Source organism: Thamnophis elegans, chromosome 5, assembly GCF_009769535.1.
Source record: "Thamnophis elegans isolate rThaEle1 chromosome 5, rThaEle1.pri, whole genome shotgun sequence".
NCBI lineage: Eukaryota > Metazoa > Chordata > Lepidosauria > Squamata > Colubridae > Thamnophis > Thamnophis elegans.
This window is the reverse complement of record NC_045545.1, coordinates 12,924,106-12,941,396: the sequence shown is the minus strand read 5'-3', so window position 1 is coordinate 12,941,396 and position 17,291 is coordinate 12,924,106. Positions and strand designations below refer to the sequence as shown.

The following is a 17,291-nucleotide window of genomic DNA, read 5'->3' as shown; positions in this document are numbered from 1 at the left end:
TTTAAGTATGTTCAGTGCATCAGTGCAATTGTTTCACAAGGAAGGATCTAGCTCATGGTTATTATTTTCTTATCTGGCACAAAATATCCTTTTGGGTAAGAAAAATGAAATGCATGATTTGAATCCCTAAGCTTTGCTGAATTTAACAACTATTATCACTTTGCTGCTGATTTTTGCATTACACAGATTCCTTTCCTAACTCCAAAATACAATTCTGCAATTTGAATAGGCACAGTTCTGTTAAGAAGTTTGAAAGCTTGCAATGTTCCCAATAAGGAGAATTAGAAAGTCTAGTTGACAAAGTGGTAATTAAAGTGTTTTACCCACAAGACTGTAAAAGGCTCAATACTAAATTAGGTTGCTGATGAGGGCTTGGAGAAAAAGGTGGTAAAACACACCATTGCACAGCTGTTAGACAAAACATTTTGTTCCGTGCATTTTATCTTCATTACTCTGAATGCGCAATCAATAATGAAAGTTAATGATTTGTAGTTTTTGCTAAAATCTGTGCTAAATAAATGATCAACAAACATCAGTTATCACAGAAAAGAACACACAGTGAAGCAATACCAAACTACATCAGAAAAAATACTACCAATGGTTTAACTGTATTTCCATGCACATATAAAAAAATAGTCTTGGACAACACTGTCAATAATTTTTTTCACATTATTCACATTTCAGTATGTTAGAAAAAAATTTGGTGCTATTAAGATTTTATTTTTAGATGTACACAACACAAAAACTAATTCTCATGTATTTTAAACATTACTGCTCAAAAGCAGGGTTACAAAAGTTTTAATAACTAAGTAACAGTATAAAGTAACAATCAAATCCTATATTAATTAGAATTAAAAGTTGTTATTATGCAATTTCTTTTATTATTTTTCATTGAAGTCTAGAGAATAGCGCTAATCAGTATTAGGCAGCATAACACAAATATCAAATACTTCATTTTTAGCTTACTATTGTCTAACTGACAGGCTTTATTGAACTCCTACCTCCTATTTTAAAGCAATTCATTGCCATTATTCATGTATTTCATATTAACTCATCTTTTCAGTCCATTGTAGTTAGTTAATAGAGGTTTTCCTGTAAAGCTAGGTTATCTTACTTAGGTGAAAGTAAAAACATAATCAGGAGTCTCATGTACTGTACCTGGTGACTTACTATATAATTTCAGACTGCAAGTAGAGAATCAAACACTTTAATGCTTCCATTTAAGACACCTCATTTTAATTACAACAAGTTTTATATGAGGAGGCATTTAATTCATATAAACATTAGACATAAGCAGATCCTTCAACAGGACTCTTCACGTCACTCTTCCAACATACTCTATTGGACCAGAAAATGACAGTACCCACAAGCTCGTAAAACCCCAAGAGTGTCAAGCTGCTGACTTCAGCCTTTGAGCGATGTAGCTTTTTGTAATTTCATGCCACAAATCCAGAGAGGCAGTTTGTTCACTGAAAGATCTGCACAGGCCTAATACACATTTGTTTTCACTACCTGCAATCTGTAGTGGTACAACAAGCAAATCACATGAATCTACTGATCGTGTAATGTCTTCCAGTGACAGTCTGATTGTTGCATCATACTGCTACTGAAAGACCCATAAAACAACACCCTGCATTTTCGACGCAATTACAAAATAATTACTCAAACTAGAGCAAGATATTATAGTAGCTGGAATACACATTATGCAGAGATCTTGGGAAAGAACTCCAGCATAATCGCTGAGAATTATGATTGAAAGACATATTTAAGAAGAGCATTCTAAAACTATACTAAGGACCCTGAAATAAAGAGTGAAATTACTGACTGAATTTCTAGAGAACCTTCATTCAAAATAGATTCTGTATCAGAACCCTGATGGTAAACAGAGCTATGGCTACCAAAGATGCCAAATATAATCTAACAATAGCTCACATATAACCACACATCATCCATTTAACCAATCAGGCATATATCAACATGGGAAATGCTGACATTTTTTACTACAGATAAAGAAACAACGTCTCAGCTTTTTTCGGTTATTTGACTACCAATACATTTTATCAAGTATGTTATTAATTATCATGCATTCTTTTTATATCAAACATAACATTAAACATAAAACAAAGAATTAAGAAGATGTTCACATGTATCTATTTCAATTACCCCTCAGCAATTACAAAGCAAAATTGTTTTCTATTCAGAACTTGGCCTGCACGTTCAAAATATAGGTAATTTTGGATAAGAAAGTATTTTTTTTCCTGAGAAGAACTTGTCAAACAAAAAGTTTAATAAGAATTGATTTTGGAATAAAGAAATACAAACACACAAACATACGTATCAACATGATTCCAATTATAATAGAATAGAACAGCAGTTACAAAAACAATCTCTTACCTGACTGCATAGTCAAATCCATTTTTTGTGGGTGATACATCAAAGGACCATCTTCATCTAATGGAAGAACACATTTTTGAACAAACCTCTTTCTTGCGGTTTGATTATGAATCTTTTGAGGAGAGATATCAAAATTTCTTTCTTCTCCCATTCGTTTATTTTTCAAGAGTTCTATCAGTGTAAGTGACTGGGTTTTTTTTTCATCATGCAATAATGATTTTGCTTCATCACATTCATTGAGGCAATTCAGCCTTTCTTCCTCTGATGCAGACACTGATATATCTTCAGTCTTTAGGCCATTGCGGTATGCTTCAAGAGGTAAAACATTTTGAGACAAAAAGTCATCATCTGATGAAATTTTCTGAGCAACAAATGGTCTGGGAATAACACGACGACTGTTCAATGCCTTAAGGATTTTTTCATATTTTTCTTCATTTTGCATCATTTCATTTAGAACACAGATTGGAGATTTATGCGCATCCCATTTGGTTTTACCAAGCCTTTTTAGGTGTCCTCGCACATGATTAGATAATCCAATTTTAGTGTCAAACCAACCTCCGCAGAGCTGGCATGTGTGTTCTGTAGAACTTTCAGATTTCTCAATTGCTACAAAGAAAAATGAGTGATTTATCCATTTGCAAGACATTAGGATGTAGTTTGTTTAAAACATACACATTAAAACATTCAAATAAGAGAACAAATAAAAAACTAGTCAGGATACTATAACATGAGGTAATATTTATGTTAGTCTATATTTCTTGTATGCTGAAAACCCGAAGAAAAAGCTTACCTTTTCTAACTCGCTTCACTGGAGTTCCCGTCACAGTTCTTTTGAAATGCTGCATTTTGTCACTTGTAGCTATTTGCTCAGGTGAGACAACATGGCGTGCCTCATAACTTAACCCAGCTCTGTGAAGATGTCCACGGACATGATTAGATAATCCAACACCAGTTTCAAAAGTTGCTGGACAGTATGGACAGTTTTTTTTCTCAAGTGATAAATCAGTCCAGTGAAAAACGGAATTATGCTTTGGCAATGTTGTACCTATGTTTTCCAAATGATGATGATCTTGGAAATCATGCAGATAATTGTTACTTTCGCCATCTTCATAATATTCAAAATAAAATCCATCATTTTGTTCATATCTAAGAGACGATTTACCACCACCTTCTTCTTCCATTTTACCTTTAAATAAAGGGAACAGGTTTACATGGTCCTGATTAATATCACTGTAAGAGCCATCCTCCACAGACCGTGTAGTGTAATCACACAGTTCAACATTATCCCATGAACTTTCATCGTCCGTTTCATAGCTGTCTTTTTTCCCAGCAAGTTTCTGCAAAACAACAACAGTCATTTTATGTAGAATGTCTGGAAAACTGTCCAAATCATCTCCTGCTACAGATCCTCCCCTTTTGGGTCTTTTAATTTTAAAAAAAAAATTTTTTTTTTACAGTTACATGCTTATTTTTATAGACTCTTGGTCTTTTTTCATCACAGTTAAGAGAATCCACAATAAACCTTAAGAGAATTATTTGAAGACAATAAAGGTAATAACCTGACAGATCTTGCAGTATCCCCTTTTAAGTGTAAAAAAAAAAGGACCACTATATTTCACAATCCTAGATATGCCTATGTGTGTGTATGTATATAAACACAGACACATACATGCATCATTTTTAGATTTCCTGTATGATGTAAATCTTTAGGATTTGGGTCAGTGCTATTTCTATTCAAAATAAACCTGTCTGCAGAGCTTTGACTATATACACTTACAGCTGACTGTGCAACGCTTTTCCGAGCCTTCTGTATCCTGGAGGGTCTCTTGTGGAGTTTTGCAAAGTGACTCATCTGGAATGCAGAGCCAAAAGGTCGTTTCAGATCTTGTTTTAAAACCGAAGTCTTTGGAAAGGCAGATGCTTGCTTGATTAAATGTTTAGTCCTGCTACCAAAATGTAGAGCTTCTTCTATACCGAGCCTTTTTCTTTTATCTAGTCTAAGGCGACTACCAAAGGGATCTATGCAAGCTGATGGGTGCAAATATTCCACATGTTTTTTTAAAATGCTTCGGGCTGACGTAGTAAAAGGACACATTTTACACATATAGTCAACTGTCTTTTTTGAGGACTCCATATAGGAATCTTTCACTAATGCCTTTTTGTGTGTTTTTCTCTGGGTAATGTCTGTAGTGATCATTGCACATTTCACTACTGCCCCATGAGCAAGCCCTCGATGGCATTCAAGTTCATTCTCTGTCACAGCCATAAAGTTACATTCTTCACAACAGTAGTATCTTTTATCTTTTTCATGGGTTTTAGCATGCTGCACAAAGGTTTTGGGACAATTGGTACCAAACACACATTGTGGACACTGTAACCGTGCACTCCTACCCTCATCCTGAAGTTCTTTTAATTCACGAATTTCCTCCATCAATTTCTGTCTTCTTTCCTGATGAATTATCATATGTTTAAGAAGGGAATTGCGATCTCTAAAGGTCCGGCCACATTCCCTACATGCATAAGGCCTCGAAACATTTAAATGACGAAAGTGTCTGTTGCCATCCAAGTGATACATCATGTGCCTGTGCAGATGTTTCTTTTCCCTAAAATTCACATTGCACTTTGTACAGGGATAAAAAGATGGCTCATCAGAAATGAAGTTAGAGGGTGATTCCAAGTCATCTTGTTCACATTTGTTCAATAAAGTATTAGAAAGGAAAGTGCTACTGTGAACAGGGGAAATATCATCTGCACACTTATTACTTGGATTATAAATCAGTTGCTGGATGGCATCCACAACTTCCAATTCCTCATCTGTAGATTCAGGCTTTACTCTGGCTAATGAATATTTTTGTGATTCTATTATTTGTACATTCTCACTCTGTTCCAAAAACTCAATATCTACTGATTCAGAATTGTCAGGAATATAATTGGATTCGTTAAAACAGTCCTCAGTATAGCGAGTTATTTTGCTAACGTCCATCTTTCTTTTTCTCCTTTTCTGTATGGCAACTTTAGGTTGAATTGGTGGCTCTTCTACAGTTTCTTCATTTGTCATAAGGAATTCTATGTATTCTTTCTGTGGATCCCAGCTTACATCACTTTCTGATCTGAAGTCACCTGCAGCTGAGGAAATCCCTGTTAGTGATTTGCTACCATCATCTTTTCCTAATAATTTTTTGCTATCCTCACTCACATCTACTTGGCTTACTAAAGTGCTATCTGATTTTATGCTTTTTCCTATTGATGGCTCTACGTCACAAGCAACTGAAGCAGAGGGAGGTAGATTTTTCATGGAATGTGATAGGTTCTTAGCATGTGCTGCTTCAGGTAACAAGAACAAAACCGGACTTGAATTTTGGGTCGATGGTTTTGTAGGAAGTTGAAGATCAGGTACCACTGTGACAGATGATGAAGAATCTGTTTGATGGCCCAAAGCTTGTGCATTAGTTAATGAAATGCTGCCTTGTTTCATAATGGAAATCTTAGTTAAACTGGAGTGTGGTCCATTAACAGAAGTTTCTGTAGGCAGAACAAAATTTTCACTAGAAACAGCAGGAGCCCCAGTATGTATAAATATAGATGTTTGGCCCCCACTTAAGGCGTTTTCAGACTTGTCTGTTGATAGATCTTCAGGCAAAGTCAATGTATTATTCTGAAATGATGTTTCACTCTCTTCTAATTTGGGAATGCCACACTTCTCAGAGATGAAATTATTGTCATCTAGCAGTCCTTTAGCACCAATGATCTCAGTGTTGATTTCTGCCTCATCCATACTGCTGACATTCTCTGTCCATTAAGCACTTTTAATCTAAAGTAAAAAAATTAAAAAGATCCATATTAGAATGCAAATTAGCATAACAATAGTTTTAACATTAAACATGATAGTTCAAAAATATTCTTGTCACTGAAAATCACACATACAAAAACATACTACCATATTAACAAAGAGATTAATAATTTCAGAAGTGTACCTAGTTCCAAAATTCAAATTCAATGTAGAATTATAGAGCAGACATGCACAAATCGTTCAAGAGAAATGCATTGAGATGTAAACAAAGCTTCATGTACTACGTATGCACTTTGTATGGAAGTATTTCTTCAAGTGGATTTCAGTCTTCTTACAAACATTCCACAAATTAAAATCAAGGAAGATTTTATGTTTAACAGAATAAAACACCATATTATAATATACATAGTTGAAAAGCAAAGCATCATTTTATATAATGAATACACCACACATTTTCATCAAAACAATACTTTTAACAACATGTGGGGGAAAAAAATAAAGTTTACAAATAAAGATGAAATTCGACAAACACTTCTACAAAAGTAAGATGATCATTTCTAGTCAACAGTCTACCTTACATTCATCTCAGTACTCAAGTATGTAATCATATTTGTACACCCATTATGTAACATGAAAGATTAGATTTTTTTAAAAAAAACTATAAAATCAGCTAAAGTGCTTACCACTTATAAAAGTTTTCCCCAAGCAACAGTATATGAGAAATGCATGTAATAAAAAGAGTTGAGATTTTAAATGCTAAGTTGTAGTCTCTTAAATTATAAATGTCACTGCATATGCAGTAAGTGAAGAAATGTTGTCCAATTTAATATTGTAGGCACAATGAACACACTGGAAAAATCAGGAGATAAGAAAATTAAAAGGAATATAAAGGATTTACACTGTATGTTCTATCAATGTTAGATTATGGATTTATTTTTCCCATTCAGAGCTACCGTACACATGTAAAAAAAAAAATACTAATACAGAGTGAAAAACCTGCAACCTTCCAGTTATTGCTCCATTACTAATGTACCAAGGACAAATGTTCATAAGGTTATTGAGAAAAAATAATGTCTAGAGCAGCGGTTATCAACCTGTGGGTCGCAACCCCTTTGGGGGTCGAACGACCCTTTCACAGGGGTCACCTAAAACCATCGGAAAACACATATTTTCGATGGTCTTAGGAACCGAGACACCAATTTTATGCTTGGGGGTCACCACAACATGAGGAACTGTATTAAAGGGTCGCGGCGTTGGGAAGGTTGAGAACTACTGGTCTAGAGTATTCTCAATTCTCAATATCAATTTAAAATTATATTTGGAGAACATACAGAGAATCCTTGATTTACAGTCATTCGTTAAAAAACTGTTCAAAGTTATGACAGTCGTGAATAAAATGATTTATGACTGGTCCTCACCCTTACAATATCCCAGTGGGCAACTGATCTAAGTTCAGGCACTTGGCAACCAGGGTATTTTTACCACAGTTGCAGCATTCTAGGGTCACATGATTGCCACTTATGAGGTCCTCTTAGAGCAGGGGTGTCAAACTTGAGCCCATCACAGGCTGCCTCAGAAGTTTGTTTGCTCTTGGGGGGCATGGATTGGTCATCATGGTTGATTGGGGGCATGGCTGGTCCCAGGGAAGCAGGGGCCTGTCTCTCGCTGTCTCCGGGATGGCTCCGCAGGCTAACCCTGCAGCCTAGAGCCGAGGTGGCGCAGTGGTTAGGGTGCAGTACTGCAGGCCACTTCAGCTGACTCTTATCTGCAGTTCAGCGGTTCAAATCTCACCTTCCATCCTTCCGAAGTGGGTGAAATGAGGAACCAGACTGTGGGGGCAATATGCTGACTCTGTAAACCGCTTAGAGAGGGCTGAAAGCCCTATGAAGCGGTATATAAGTCTAACTGCTATTGCTATTGCGGGTCAAATGCGGCCCATGGGCTTGACACGTCTGTCTTAGAGGGCTTTTGAAAAGTAAAATCAATGGGGAAAGCCAAGTTTGCTCAACAACTATGGCAAAAAGCTTGTAAAATCAGGAGGTTCTAGTCCAGTGATGGCGAACCTTTTAGAGACGGAGTGCCCAAACTGCAACCCAAAACCCATTTATTTATCGCAAAGTGCCAACACAACAATTTAACCTGAATACTGAGGTTTTAGTACCTAAAACAATGATAAACAAGGCAGAGTTCAGCTAATTGTTCTAAGAAAAATGTGATAAATGCACTTTTATGCCCCTTCATTTTTTTCTGCTTTTGAAATATTATGTTTAGCAAAAATAAAAAAGAAAAACTTTGTAATATCAGGGCAGTTGGTCTTACCTGAACTACTATTTTCAGGGCTCGGACAGGAGGCTCCAGTGGATGCTATTAACACGCCCATTTGGCCAGGAGACTGGGATGAAGCTGAAGACACACCTCTGTGCTCCACCCTTTCATCTCCAGTTCATCGAAGTGAGCTCCTCCCAGACCTGAAAACAAGGCACAAAGGAGAACTCCCACCACCCCAGCTATCCTACTACCCAGGGCGGGAACTAGAGCCTTCTGTCCGAGCCCCAAAAATAGCAGTTCAGGTAACCAACTGCCATTTTCCGGAGCGAGGGACAGGAGGTTCCAGTGGATGGGACCTACCAAAGCTAAATCCCATGGGCGGGAAACTCATGCTCTGCAATAACCTGCTGTAACACCTTGCACCCAAACGCCGCATCAGCCGATGCGAACGCGTCCAATCTATAATGTTGGATAAACGGCGATGGAGATGCCCATGTAGCTGCTCTGCAAATGTCGTTTATCGGGGTCTGGGAGGCCCAAGCCGCCGAGGTGGCAGCGATCCTCGTCGAGTGTGCCGTGATGCTGGCCAGCATCGGCAACCTCTGGGATTCGTATGCTAGAGAGATGGCTAAGGAGATCCACCGGCTCATGGTGGAATGCGTTACCCTCTTACCCAGAGATGAAGGTTGGAAGGATAGGAGGAGTGTTTCTGACCTCCGGAAGGAGGCTGTCCGCTTCAAGTAAAAAAGGAGGGCCCGTCGTACGTCCAACCGGTGCCACTGCTGTTCCCATTCCCTAGCCGGATTTGGGCAGAAATCTGGGAGAACAAGTTCCTGGGAATGGTGGAAGATGGAATTCACTTTAGGAAGGAAGGCTGTGTCTAACCTCAAGACAATCCTGTTGTTGTGGAACATGCACAAGTCCTCCCTGGAGGAAAGTGTCCGTAAGTTCTATAGATGCCATGTAGTCCCCCTCCCGTATGCCTGCTAGAATGGATTTAACGAGGCCATCTCATCTTGAACTTGCGGTAAACAAGATGTTGGTTCAAGAGCTTCAAGTCGAGAATAGCTCTCCACCCCCAAGGCTTTCAGCATGAGGAACAGGTTTGAATAGAACCCCCAGCCCTCCTGGTCCAAGGGGACCGGTTCTACTGTGGCAATGTCAAGCAGATGCTTAATAGCCTGACGCATCTGCCTGCGCTTGTCTAGATTTTGCGCTGGGGGAAATATGAGAAAGTGGTTTGGGGGAATGGGAATGGAGAGGAACTCTAGCCAAAGCTCATGTGAGACTGTGCTAATTACCCAGGCGTCAAGAGGAAATCCTCGCCCAGGCTTTGGAGAAAAGAGCCAGGTGACCGCCAATGGGTGGGGTCAGGTTCGACCTATTTGCCCCGGTGGTAGGGGCGCCCACCTCCTCGTCAAAAGGGCCGCTTACTCTGAGACTGGAAGCTGGATCTGTCCCTATTGAAGTTGTGGTCAGATGACCTCTCTGACCTGGGAAAAAGTAGCTGCTCTGCTGAGCCTCCTGTTCCGGGGGATGGTACGAAGGCTTACGGTAAAACGGGGTTGAGCCTTGCTCCGCCTTCTTCACGGAGGTGGATAAGACTTTTCTCTTATTTTTATCCTCCATGAGGAGCGGTTCCAGGGCTGCCCTGAAGAGGGAGCCCCCATGTAGTCGGCCAACGCCAGCTGCCATTTGGACTTGCTGTCCACCTGCCACCCCGAGCCAGAGGAGGCAACGGGAGGTCACGGATGATGCCATAGCCCTGAAGCAAACTTTATCACGTTTAGTATGGCATCAACCCAAAACTGCGCCACTGCCACTAACTTGTTTAAATCCTGATGCAGTCGCACATCTTCTGGGGGAATGCGTTCCTGGATCTTCTCCATCCACAGGATAGCCGTGCGATTGAAGAATGAGGCCGATGCTGCTGCCTTCATGGCCCAGGCCGCAGACTGGAATGTCTTCCTCAGGGTCATCTCCACCTTCCTGTCATCTGCCTTAAGGTTGTCTGCTACGTCCTTGGCCACCAGAGATGCAGGAGACACCAGGGCCACCACAGGTGGGTCCACAGTGGGTAACTGTAATGCTTGGGAGAAATCTGCCTGGTTGATGGTCCCTCCCAAGGGGAGCACGGGAGTGAAGGAGACCTCCCCGCCTCCTCCGCCATCTTGGCCACGTGGGGGAATAAGAAAAATAAGGAAACAACTACTCACTCTCCTTGCGCAGCCTCCTGGCTCTTCCTCTTCTGCTGCAAACAGTTAAAGGGCTGGTTTCTCCCCTTCTGGGAACCCCATGCCTCAACATCAAGAGTGGTGTGCTTGGGGGCTGCCGCCGAGGGTTGCCTCGGCTCGGGTAGCTTTGCATGCTCTCCTCCATTCTGCAGCACGCTCAGTTTGAAAAAAGCTTCTTCACGCTCTTCTCAGTGCTCTGCACTCACCGCGGCTCAAATCCAGCCACCAAAGGTTGATTAGAGTGATGGGGGGGGGGGGGACTCTGGGCTGGGAATCCCTAGCCTCTAGCATTCCGATCACAGGAAAGCCTCAGGGATTGGGGCCACGTGTTTGGCTAAGCCGGAATGGCCGCCACAACCATTGGCGCTCTCTCCGATCCCTGGGATGCAAAGTAACAGTCCCTGGTGGTTAGGAAGGAAAACCACGTAGAGCTACTTAGAGGATAGAGCAGAGAGCTAGATTCAGAGGTTGCAGAGGCAAGGAGGTTCCAGTAGAGATAGAAATTGCAGGAGAGGTTTAAAATACGACTTGCTATTTGGCCGGACTGAGATGAACTGAAGAAGAATGGGTGGAGCATAGAGGAGCGTCTTCAGCTTCATCCCAGTCTTGTGGCCAAATGGGCATGTCAATACTGGAACCTCCTGTCCCTCACTCCGGAAAATTTCTTAGTTTTTCTCTTCATTTTCTTATCCCAATTTTCTCTGTATATTTTTAACAATAGCAATAGCACTTAGACTTATATACCGCTTCATAGCCGATTTACAGAGTCAGCATATTGCCCCCAACAATCTGAGTCCTCATTTTACCCACCTTGGAAGGATGGAAGGCTGTGTCAACCTTGAGCCGTTGAGTTTTGAACTGCTGAACTGCACCTAGCAGTCAGCTGAAGTAGCCTAGAGTACTGCACTCTAACCACTGCACCACCTCAACTCTTTACTTCTTTTCTTGTTAAAATAAAATAGTTTTAATTTCTGTTATTGAAAGAGACATTACCTCCCTCATAACTAAATACCCATCAATTATTTATCTGGAAGAAAACTGTATCACTATAAAATTTCCTGTCCAGGACAATCTAAGCCTAGATACCTTTGGTTACAAGCCAAAAAAAAAACCAAAAAAAACAATTACCTTTGGACAGGAAAATCAAAACAAGAAATGGGGGAGGTCAAAGCTATTGGTACATGGCCTGTATCTTGCTGGAAAAGACAAGGTTAGGGATGCTTTGAATCCACGGTATGGAGACCAGATTTTTTGTCCATCGCAATCCGCGAGGGAAAGAAAGGTGGAAGAAAGGGCACACACGGCTGAGTGCACTTGGTGGTAGGAGAGGCATGGCGTGACTGTTTTGTTCATCGCCAATGGAGCCACTAGCCTATTGAAGCTGAGCCCAATGTAGGGGAGACTATGGGGTTAGTTTGGCCAAGCAAATTATCCGCCCACGCTATCAAAATGGATCCTGGGCACTGCGCTGCAATGTAGAAACTGGAAATGGAGGGACTAGCACAAGGGGAGGAGGAGGAGCAGGGAGAAGAGAGGGAAAGCGGTCTCTTCTTACCTCATAGCAGCCACTCAGTTGCCCTTTTCACCATTGCAGCGCCACACCATGGACCATGGACCTTTCTCCACCCACCATCACCGCCCAGATTCCTTCACTTCCCCCAAGCAGGAGGAGCAGCATTGCTTGTTTCGCCATTGCAGCGCCACGTCATACAGCTTGCCCCACCCACTACCACCCAGACCCTCGCTTCCCCCAATCATTTCTTTGCCTAGCTGATTTCCAGCTTCATCAAGTTTCTGTCGCATTTCTTGCTATTGTGTGCAGGGAAGCAAAACAAACTTCGCAAGATCTTTTTCTTTCACGAGAAGTTGGAATTGAGTGAACTTTTTTTTAGCCCCACAAACGTTTGTTTCCATGCAAACAACGGTGAGAAACACGATGGAGCTGGGCTGAGATGACAGTGTGCGTGCCCAAATTTAGGAGAGGTTGTAAATAGATTTTAAATCCAATCTATTAACAGTACACAAGCAATGTCAGAACTATGCTTTAAATCTAGTCTAAAACTTATCCAATTTCCATATAAAATAAAGCAATACATATGCAAGTATGAAATATCCATTAGATGAATGGATACGGCTCCATTAGATAAAATTGCTTAATATTTTCACTTTTAGAATTCCCTGCAATTTTCTAAGTCTATAAAAGAATAAACATCAATTCCTAACAAATTACGTATTGTGTAATCAGTACAAAAATGACAATAAATCAGAATTCTAATTAGTAAATCATATGCATAGAAATTTAAAAATAAGAACAAGCTCAGGCAGCAGTAAAATATTGCAAGGAGAATAAAAAATGAAATCTGAAGCATCACATTTCTATTCTTCAAAATGCAAGTAGAGAAATTATTTCAGTTTCTAAGATACTTATGCTGTAAAAATATTTTTATTTTCTCCAGCCTCATGACATTCACAGACCTAGACAAATATATGCTCAGTCAATTTGAGAAACTATATTAGCTTTTCTCAACAGGAAGCAACGTTGTTAACGAAGTGGTAAATTCAGTGTTAATGAGTGGCTTCACTGTTGCCACCTCTGAGGTAAAACCTTTCATGTTCCATGTTCCACCCATCTGTTCTGGTGTTAGGGGTTCAAAAAAAGAACAGACGCTTCCCATTTAAAACAATTTTATTGGTGCCCCCTGAACAGCAGGGTGATAAACTAAGAATATTATATTTGCTTCAAAAATACAATGATCATTTTCAGAATGACTTCAAGAAAAAATTTCCTAACTCTACATGAAGACATCAAGCTGCACTATTAACTTGTTTTGAGTTCAAAATTGAAAAATACAATGGACAAAATTATTAAATTGGATAATTATTCAATTATATTCTGTAAATACTGTGTAAAATTTTGTTTACATACAACAAAGCTTGTTCAATTGACATTTAACTGGATAAAGTGTTCTGAAAATCAAACAATTGGATAAAAAAGTCAGAAAAAACACCCAGTTAAGAATATAGCTATGCATCATTTTTTCAATATTCAGTTAATTAATGTATCAAATTCACTGTCCATATATCAAACTATTTTAAGCTGTAGTCTTATCAAAATTATTGTTAATTTATACAAAGACAATGTAACATCACCCGTTTCAAATTGTTGATTTCAGCATTTTAATCCCTTTTACAGGACATTTCAACACTTCTGATAGTGCTTTGAAATACCCTGGAAAATTGAGATGCACATTCTCACAATTAAAAATTCTGACTTTGTTTATTCCATAGTAAATGTAGATTTAAGTTTCTAAGATTAACTATAGAAGAGACTACAACGCATTTGTGTACTTTTCAGTTCAATGCTAACAAATACAAAGCAATGAATTCCATAGACAGAGTTTATGTGTAAAACTAGCATGTTTTCAACATGCTAGTTTAGATTACACTTTAGAAAATCTGGATACAAAAAGCGCTATATTTAAGAAATTTAATAAATGCCATAAGATTTAATTACATAGTGAAAGCATTTAAATTAGTTCCATCCTAATTTGAATTACTGATTTAGAAAATTAATCGGATGCTTTGATTCAAATGTGATTGGGTAAAGGGTAAGTAAATGTAGAAACCTTGAGTTGAATCTTCAAATTTAATCTTTGAATAATCCTTTTATACAGGTGTAGCATTAAGAAAATCAAGTTGTGCAGATGAGATATAAAACAAGCTACAATATCTCCTTAAAATTTTATTAACTGTAAAAGACCCATCCATCTATACCATCATTGAAAGTATTTTTCCTTCCTGTTTAAAAAAAATGCAAAACACTGATGACAAATGGATAAAGCGTTACATGACAAATAAGTACATTAAAACAAATAATTTATTTTCCTTCCATTAAAGCACTTTGAAATGCATTTCTCTTTATATACTTCTAAAATAAGATGACACATGTATTAAAATTCATTTAATTATGGTCTCTTTTTTAGTCACTGAATTATAAATTATACATTCAAATCCAGTTATGACATCATATATGCATACTGATATCATACTTCCTTCACATTCTAAATGTAGGAAGTTACATCCATCCCACTCCTAGAAAAATGAAATATTCTAGGAAATGTTAAGGCAGAATATTATATTTCCCTGGATGAGAAATGGAAAAATATGTTAATTTAGGCAGGAAGCAGACTCACTCTTAATAGCCCACAGCAGATGTCAGCCCTTAAGAGATAAAGAGAGAGTTAGATCGATTCATAAGCAAATGTCTTCATCCAAGATCCAACTAAGGTAGGATTAGTCCTCTACCCATCTAGCAACAGAACTCACCACATGGCACCTGGGGAGGCTACATCACCCAGCAAGATTCAACCAAGCTTGGGACTCAAGACACTACAAAGTTACCCCTGCATAGCCCCATGAGAGTCTGACAACCGATCAGAATACATTTCTTACACAGGACTCCAAGGCGGGGCCCAAAAGTACGTATAAATCTCTCTCTCTCTCTTTCGCCCACCCATGTGCCTTTTCACTCTTGCCCAGGATCTCAAACCATGGGGTCCTGTCCACCATTAAACCATCTTTCAAACAGCTTCCATGTTTCCAGTGTCTTTCTTCCCACTTGGAAATGAACCCAGATGGACATTTCTTACAACATAAATATGCAATAACACTGACATACAGCTGGCTTATTAAGGTTACTTTTTGAAATTAGTTTTGTATCTACTTAGAAGTAAGTCACATTGTTTTCAATATAGCTTGCTTCCAGGTAAGGGACCAGTTCTTAAAACATTTTGCCATCATATCACCTTTTTGTACAATTTTAATATACAGACCTGTCCTAAATGAACAATGAAAATAATACCATAAAACCTTGGGAAAGGTGGATTTATTGCAACAAGATAATTAAAGGGTTATCCATGCCTCCTCTGAGCTCTGCACCTACTCTAGGAAGGTATACTTCTACTTTTGGGAAAGTCTACTATAGATGAAGTTGCACTGAGTCAAGCTCAACTCCTGGTGACTGTGTTGGTAAATCAATATAGTTTTCTTGGCAACAATATAGAAATTGCAATGGGTTGACATTGCCTTTTTTCAGTTTAGCTTATATGTCTAGTAGCCCCTAGTGAGCTCCCATTCATATATGGCTCTCCTTAAGTTTTAAGTCCACACAAGGCCCGTCAGTGTTACATCTTTACATAAAACTCTTGATATGTAACGGACAAACATTTCATTCAAACTTTTTAAATTGTGAGTTTTCCCATTAAGCTTTTTCTGCAAATAATCTTATTTTTAAGAACCACATAATAGAACAAATAACGTAAAATCAGATTTAACAGCCATTTGGGTTGAAGGGACATCTTCTTTACCCAAGTGATATATTAAATCTTCATTTACTGATAGCTATTGAACTGCAGCTCAAATGAGTTCAAATAGACAGCTCTACAAAGAATCGTCTTGAGATATTCTTTCCTTTTCCCTTCAAAACTGAAAATAAACTTTTTAAGTGGTTCTTTTAAAAATGATTTTATTTTTATAGAAAATATTAATGAGTTCTGCAGTTAGAGCTGCCTATAGCCATTTCATGGAAGCTTTAAGAAATGAAGCACAAAGGTCAGATCCATCTTCAGGATGACAGATTATCACTTAAATGCCCTAGGCTAGTCTTATTGTCTAGGAAATCACAAACATCACTATTTTTGCAAACTATCAGCACTTGCTATAACACCCTTACTACACTACATCTTGAAGTTACTACAAAAGAAATGAGGTGATAATTGCATATTAACATAATTATTCGGTAATCCCCTCTGAGCAAACTTCCTAGGTCATTCTATAATTCAGGTTAGATTCAACCTTCCTGTCATATCCATGCTGCCCACTTTCTTTTGATGAAGAATTTTTAAAAATAAAATGCACATCATTTTTCTTCTATGTACATTATTAATTGTATTTATTACAAGTAGGTTAATATTCACTGAATACTTACTGCGTAAGTGACAACCTTTTCTAAGGTATTATTATTACACACGCTATAACGGTGTCCTCATTCAAATGCTAGCTCGTTTAACCATATAACCAAATTAAATGCTATGCTGATGCCCACTAATACAGGTAAAGTTAAAGATTTGTCAGATTCAATTAGAAATTATCATAAATTGGATTTCAAGCGTCATGAGCAGAGGAAAAATAGATTCTAGCATTGTGTGGTATAAAATAACTGATTAGCAATGAAAGTACATGTATACATACTCACAGTCATGCAAATTACCTACTACTTTTCTTTCCAAATAAAACAAAAGAACCCTAAATAGATCATTGCTTTCTCTCCATTTTCTTACACAATATTTTTTTTTGGGGGGGGGGGGGTTTAACTTCATGTTGAAAGGATATAAAGATTCTACCTTACGCTTTATAACTTTAATATATGTATTATACATAAGAAGATATAGCAGTTGTTCATTAGGGATGATAATGGAGAGAACAAGATGGTTATGACTAAGTGGATCCAAGTCCACGCGGAAGCAGAAGTCATGATATGAGGAACCAATACTAGACAATAAACTTCAATCAAAAAGAAATTTCAATATGAACCATATAAAAAGCAG

General features: G+C 38.5%; 1 protein-coding gene across 5 annotated transcripts in view; it reads right to left on the bottom strand.

Moving 5' to 3' along the window:
• ZNF644 (zinc finger protein 644) overlaps positions 1-17,291 on the bottom strand; it is a 64,309-nt gene that overhangs the window by 15,335 nt on the left and 31,683 nt on the right. For 4 of the 5 annotated variants that reach the window (XM_032217548.1, XM_032217544.1, XM_032217545.1 and 1 more), the window contains exons 3-5: positions 4,172-6,205; positions 3,185-3,731; positions 2,395-3,000 (exon numbers count right to left, since the gene is read on the bottom strand). In XM_032217548.1, the coding sequence (XP_032073439.1) occupies positions 2,395-3,000; positions 3,185-3,731; positions 4,172-6,169 (3,151 nt within the window). In that variant the 5' untranslated portion in view covers positions 6,170-6,205. Of the gene's footprint in view, positions 1-2,394; positions 3,001-3,184; positions 3,732-4,171; positions 6,206-17,291 lie in introns of those variants that run through there. The other variant, XM_032217549.1, reaches the window with a different exon arrangement.